The 7,184-nt window shown below is 45.1% G+C and overlaps 1 protein-coding gene across 1 annotated transcript; it reads right to left on the bottom strand.

Annotated features, from left to right (window-relative positions):
- Positions 1-3,939: 3,939 nt before the first annotated feature.
- Positions 3,940-6,884, bottom strand: ACRALDRAFT_2136730 (uncharacterized protein). Its single transcript, XM_071024123.1, has one exon. It carries the CDS (start codon positions 6,769-6,771, stop codon positions 4,093-4,095), a length of 2,679 nt encoding a protein of 892 aa, XP_070875126.1. The 5' UTR covers positions 6,772-6,884; the 3' UTR covers positions 3,940-4,092.
- Positions 6,885-7,184: the final 300 nt, after the last annotated feature.

The raw sequence follows: 7,184 nt of genomic DNA, 5'->3' as shown, positions 1-7,184 counted from the left end.
CACGCAAAAGAGGGAACCTATTCCTTTTTTATGCTACTCGGATCCTATTCTAGGGGGCCCTTATCTGCCTTAGCATATACGATAAGGGTTAAATAGGGGGCCTATTAGACCCACCTTCCGCACGGCTTCGCTAGTCGATAACAGGTACCACGGGGGAGTTAGTCGCCCTACTATAGAAAATAAGAAGACGGTACCGCGCTATCCCTAAGCGCGTAAGTAAAATACGCGGCGTCTCTTCCACGATACGGAGGCAGCCTCTTACGCTATTACGTAAGCGTTCTACGTGGGCACGTAGCCCGTATTAGCTCTACCTATAGCTATAGAATAGGGAAGCTTAGGAGCTTTAAACCCTAGGAAGCGTATATATAAGTCGCCCGTAATAGGCCTATAGGGGTTAGCCCTAGGGCTTATAGGAAGGCGTATAAAAATAGAGGCAGGATATTCCGACTATACCACTTAGATATTCCGACTATAGTTCCGGTAGGCCCACTTTTCCGACTAATCAACTTTTACGTCCTGGACCTTACACACACACACAAAGTTACGATCGCTAATTCAACCCATAATTACGCGTAACCTTAATCTGCTTTAATCGATAACGCGATTACGCTTCTACTACCTATTTCCTTGCCTTAGAATAACAACAACAACAACAACAACAACAATAACAATAACAACAAGGCGATATCCGTGGGCGTGGGCGTGGGCGTGGGCATGGGCGTGGAAGAGGTTATGGAAGAGGTCGTGGAGCTGTTATTACTGGCGGAGGTCGCGGAGCTATTTCTTCTACGATCGGCTTCAATCGAACGCTTATCCGTTAATTACAGCAACAATAACAATAACAACAAGAGGAGCAGCAGCAGGAGTAGGCTGGATGTATAAGGATAAATAACGGGGAACTGGATTCTATAAAGAGGCTCTGATTAGTGGTAAATAGATACGGAATGGAATCGCTGTTCTTAATCAAGCAGTCAAAATCATTTCAGTTACTGCCTTCAATTAATCTGAGCGATCAAATTAATCCAAAGCGTTAAAAGGCGTCAACAGGCGTTAAGAGGCGTTAGAGTGGTTTACGACCGTAGCTGTGTCTATCATTCTAAAATAGGAAGAAAGTGGGCCCATGGCAGAACTACAGTCGGAATATCCAAATAGTATAGTCGGAATATCCTGCCTCTAAAAATAAACAGAGATAATCACGCGCGCGCCGTTAATCGAACACATAGTCGGCTTTAAAGTCGCTACGGGCAAAACGTTATAGGCTTCCTAGAATAGAAGCCACGAGTTTCGGATATATATTAAGTTAGTAACAGGGCCCCCGCGGTACCCGTATAAGGCAGTAATCCTAGAGGAGGAGAGTATAGGGGTTTTTATTTAAGTTATATACTAGTTCCCTAAGTCTTATACTATGGTTTTCCCCCTTATAGGTATCTAAGAAGGACCGTATAGTCATAATTCTAACTCCTAGCTACTTAAGGTAGGATAAGGATAGCGGAGTAAGAGATAATAAATAAATAAATAAACTTATTATATATAGCAGCTAATCTTAAGCTTAAATATAGCGATCCCGGCGCTAGTAGCTAGCTTTAATATATCCGAGAATCCTTTTAGTAGTTATTTTTTCTTATTAACTAACGGTAACTAAAGTCTTTAGGCGAAACGTTTATTTATAGCAGCGTAATAGTTATGACCCGTATTTATAAGAGTATATATATCTTTTTTATTTATTCGTGTTAATATTAGGGCTAAGTCGCCGCTAACTAGGTATTTATATACCTCCTACTCCTGCTACAAGGCGGCTATCAGCTCTAATACCGCTTTCGTATTAAAGCTATTCTTTTTCCGACTCTTTATTACCTAAGTCGTCTAAGCTCGTAGCGATATTATTATCCTCGGCCTATATCTTTACTATATAGGCGCCCTTAGCTTTCGAGCCCTTAGCCCGGGACTTATAATTTATACGGATATATCTTTTTTTCCTATACTCCTAGTATTCCCAGTTATTATAAGGTTAGTCTATAGTCGCGGCGGGTCGGACTTAATTAATTCCCCTTTTATAATATCTCCGTTAGTATCTTAAGTCTCTTAGTTCCGAGTTTAATTTAGTATATAAATATTCTAGTTACTTAGGCGTAGTTCTTTTAGTCTCTAGGAGATACCTTAGAGCTTAATAACCTAGCTCGGGTAATTATAGGGTAACTTCGCGGTAACTAAGGCGCTATATAGCTTCTAACTTAGGGCCCTTTTAAGGAAAGTAATCTTTATAGAGTCGGCCTACTCGCCGCTACCTATTTACGTAATCTGTTTTTCGAATTTCGGTAAGAACTACGCGAACATTTATTCCTTATACTGCTTAAGGGAATATAGTGTATAGGCCGCGTAAGGCTATTCGTTTTAATCCTTATACGTGAGGTCTAGGTAGGCGAGGAACGCTTCGGGGTCGCGGGTACCTCCTAGTCCCCTAGCGGTATAATAAGCGGATACTATTTACTATACACTCTATTCTAGGCACGAGTTAATATAATACTATATCTTAGCTTAGTTATTAAATAAATATTTATCTAAAAGGAGCTTATCGCGTATCTATTATAACTAAGTAATATACTCCGCTTATCTTCTACCAAACATTATAAGATATAGCAGGGGTTTAGTATATAGCGGGTATATTTCCTATAAGACTTTAATTTAGGGGGGAGTAAGGGTCCACGGGGTAGGAGGGCCTGCTATAGACTTTATAGACGTGTTTATACGGGCTCCCTTTAAGGGCGGCGCGAGGTTAGGGGAGGGTTACTATAAGGCCTAGGCGTTTATAAAGCCGTTCGCTAATTATTAGAGTAGCTCTTATTATTAAGCTATCTATTCTTATAAGGGACTAAGCGTCGTATTAATAGCTTCGGTAATCCTTCTATCTATCTACCCGGCTAGTTCGGCGGAGTTTATAGGACCGCCGCCACCTAACAGAGTGGTTATATCTAAGGCTATACTAATATAGCGCGTAGGGTTCGCTAAATTCTAGCTATATAAGCGGCTAGTTATAGGTTAATCGCACTAAGTAAGGCTAAATAATTATATTAGCTAGAATTAAGAAAAGAAAAGGAAAAGGTCTACGGAGAAGTGCAGGATTTACTAAGTTTATACGAATCCGCGGTAAGGGCAGCGCGAGGTCTAAGCGTTAGATCTGCGCGCTGATTAGCGGTTCCGCCCTTATACCGGAACTATATATTCGAGGGGTTAACCCGTGATAATTCTTAGGACTAGGAGGTAGTATATACTTATATACCGATTTATAATCTCTATCCTTAGGAGGAGTAGTATTAAAACGCGTATAAGGAGGTATAGTTATTTATTAGCTAACTAATAAAGGTAAATTATACTTATAACTCTTAACGGTTATTATATCTACTAAAACAGTTAAGCAAATAATATATTAGGGGTTTTTATATAAAGAGTAAAAAGACGTTATAAGATAATTAAAAGGTAGGATACACTAATAGATTAAATTAAGAGCTAAATTATTCGCTAAACCTCTTAGAAGTTTAGCTTTACCTATCTTTTTTATAGAGAACTAGAGCCTCCTTCCCGAGAACTCCGGGGAATCTCCTTAAAGATATTCCTAGGACTATAATTTATCTACCGGCGGTCCTCCCTATTATACTATACTAAGTCGGTCCGGATAGTTCTAGTCCCGAAACCGACTTAGCCGCCTATTTCCGAATATAGCGACCCTATCTAATCTCCTCCATAACTATTAAGATATATTACCTCCTCCTACTTAGGCTATCCCTGACTTAAATAAGTTCTATCTATAATAATAATAAAATATAAGTTATACTTTATACGATATTAGTATCCTGATAATATTAAAATATACGGGCGCGGTAATCTTTCCTAAAAAGAAGGAAGTATAAAGGTAACGAGTCGTAAAAAGATATACTGAAAAGTTTCTGCTTTTAAGTACCTAGGAAATAAGTGACCATGGGGTACTTTCGGATATGACAAAACTTACGCCCTCTGCCTTTGTATATCGGCCCATAAACTCGGCTCGTTTCTGAGGGTTTTTATATTTCTTTGACGACAGCACCTTTCGACTGCCGACTAGACGCGTGCCAGCACATTCAATACGGTCCCATGGCTCAAGACAGCCTCATAATAGGTCCTGAGTGAACTCGTCCCATCTGTATCCAACACACCGAAGCCCAACTCCCGCACAATGATATGCAAGACAGGCCAGAAAGCAAAGTCGGCCAATGACAGCCTGGAACCTCCAATATACTTGGTCTCTGAGGCATAACCATTCCAAATGGCCAATTCCCGCTCCAGCTCCCGATTGGTTCGGTCTCTCCTATCGCACCCTGCCAACCCTAAAGTACGCCATTTATCAAGGAAGTTGATTCCTTGCTGGAACCGGGTGAAAATTCGTGCTATTTCTGCGGGCGATCGAGTAATGGTGTTTCCCTTCCCATACCCATGTATTGTGTCAAGATATAGCATTATGGCCACATCCCCTTCGATAATTGATCTAGCAGCATCGTTATCCTCAAATCTCATGGATGGCCTCTCGGAAGTGGGCGAAACCGCAGTCGCGTCAGGGATGCCGCTGTCCTTCGAGTCAGGGGACGACGGCATGGTTCCCTTGGAGAAGGTTATTCCATATTCAGCAAGCATCAGTTTGACGCGCAGGTTGAAGACGTCATCATCCGAGTAGAAGAGGCGAGGCGACCGGGTGATGTGTAGGACATCGAAGCCCCTGCCGTAGTGTTCTTCCCAGTCAAAAGAGCTCGCGTGGTTTTCGACTCCAAATGCCCGAATCATTGACACGGCTTCCGAGCTCTGGCCGTTCAATACCGCTCGAGCAACGTCCCTTGTCTTTCCCGTAGCCCCCTGGCCCCAGATTCGTGTCCCATCACGATCGAGGAAAGTACCTATCCTTCGAAAAGTGAGAGATATCCGCTCGCCTGAGTAGGCCAGCTCAGCTGGCGACTTTTCTTTCCTCGCTCGCTTATCTTGTTTGATAGCGTGAAGCCAGCGCATGTTGGTCCTCAGGCCCATGCGACAGAGCGAGTTATGAGGCAGCTGGACTCGTTGTATCCTGCGCTCGGCATGTCCCGACGGTAATGGGGCCAGTGACGCGTCCTTGTCCGGTCGCTTGGTCCTAAATACCATGGTTCTTTCAGCCCCAAAACTAACATTGGCAATGAAAGATCCCTTCATAATGTCCAGAGTCTTATCGCTGTGCTCGGAGATGTAATCTTTCCCGTCTCGATACAGCTGAATCAAGACATGATTCAACGGATGGTGCAGGTGCTTCTCAATCTCGGCTTTGATTTCCAGTACTGTCGACGAGAACGGAAGAAGAGGCGGGCTTTCGTCGGCAGGATGCCGATAAATTGGCATACTCCCGTCCGCAGCAACCTCGCCTTGAACAGCGACAAGTCGAGGAACGTCGCCCCCTTGGTGTGACATTGTTCGCCACTGTATCTCTTCCTTTAGTGTCTCGAATATCCCATCAGCCAGGGACGGCGGCAACACATTGCATATGATGGTCGTGTCATCTTCGCAGATAGGGCCTATACTGTCGTCAAGGGTCTCGCCGGGGTCTGATGGTCTTGTCTCGTCCGTAGTTGTGGCAGTGGGCAACGACGAATTGGTCGAGGGATTGATTTCGACAACACCATCCGCTGCTGGAATTCGCCTGACCCGAGGCGATTCACTTCTATCCGGCATTTCTGGAGACTCAGGGGTGGTTTTCAATTCAAGACAAAATGCCTCTGGGCCAGGCATTTCCCTTTCTACACCTTTCCGCGACCTCTCGTTCGAGGACTCTGCCACCAGGCATGAAGGCTGGGCATCAGGGTCTACTTCGAGCGGCTGTCCCATTTCGTGTGCATGAATATCGTTTGACGGGCTCAGGTCAAGTGCAGCTAATCTATCGTGTATGTCCAATGACGAAGGGCTCGCGGCCACTTTTCTTGGCAGACAAGCTGCTGTATTTTCACCAAGGCCAGCCTGATGTTTTCGAGAAGTGTGTGCTGGGCCCGGGCACGAAAGTGGCTTGGTCTGGAGCCGCTCCATGACAACATCGGCATTGGAGATTTCGCAGCCTGTCAGGTCGACAGCGGCTTCGATGGCATTGGCAAGCCTATGACGCGAGCGGTGGCCGCAACAATCCTGCACAATAGTTGTGTCGTAGCCATACATTGCGGCGTCGATGGTGGTAGCATAGACCCCAATGTTTGCGAGCGAGCCACATATGAATAACTGAGTAACTAGCTTTCCTCTCAGTAACTGCAACAGCTCGCCCGACTTGAAGGCCGAGTAGTGAGACTTAACGAAGGACATATCTCGCGCGCCGAAGGAACTCCTGATATTACTTGGAATATAGCATCCTGAGACGGACCGGACGCAGGCCGTCCCAGTTTGACTGAGGAAAGCCTCAGGGTCAAACCCGCGGGCCTTTGGTGGGGAAGTTGACGGGTTAACTACAGCGCCAGATACCAGGCCCCGGCCAGATGAGCCCAGTTCCCGGCTGTCTCCAGATATGATGATCGGTTCGCTGCTTGGCGTGCGTAGTTTTTTGAACTCGGTGCAGACCCAGACGACGTAGTCGTTCTTCCGAAACTCCTTGGCCAACTTGAGAGTTCGATCAACAAATCCACGAGGTTCGACGATTGGCAGGGCCCCTTCGGGGTCGAGGAAGTCGCTCTGGAAGTCGATCACCAACAGCGCCTTTCGAATAGGGATACTGGGAAGGGCGACTTGGTCGGATGGGAACATGACGGTTTGGCGCTTCTGACGTACAAAGCCAAGGCAAGTATATAAATGTTAGATAAGCTCGATAAATCATGGAGATTGAACGACAGGCTTGCTATATAACGTAATTTTATAAGGCGCGGCGTAGCCAGTTAATCCCATGGTTCGAGGGGCGTAGGAGGCTTGAAAACGGTTCCAATCCGGCCTCGTTAATAACATTAACGGCGGAGGCGGCCTAGAAGATATTCTATCCCGGCGGGTCTCTAACATAGACCTCTTCGTTAAGGCGGGTATTTATAAACGTATTAATGGCATTAAGGTAACGGGTCTCTAGATCGAAGTAGGCAGTAATACCTATAAGCGTTTTAAAAGTCCTACCGGCCAGGGTAGAGGCGAAGGCGTTAAGGTGATTTTAAGGCTATTAATCACTATAAATA

The sequence above is a fragment of the Sodiomyces alcalophilus genome (genome assembly GCF_042370955.1).
Source record: "Sodiomyces alcalophilus JCM 7366 unplaced genomic scaffold ACRALscaffold_4, whole genome shotgun sequence".
Lineage (NCBI taxonomy): Eukaryota > Fungi > Ascomycota > Sordariomycetes > Glomerellales > Plectosphaerellaceae > Sodiomyces > Sodiomyces alcalophilus.
The sequence above is the reverse complement of the archived record's forward strand: the minus strand, read 5'-3'. Positions and strand labels throughout refer to the sequence as shown.

Excerpts from the sequence above, each read along its gene's own strand:
- ACRALDRAFT_2136730 (XM_071024123.1), bottom strand. The coding sequence starts at position 6,771 with ATGTTCCCATCCGACCAAGTCGCCCTTCCCAGTATCCCTATTCGAAAG.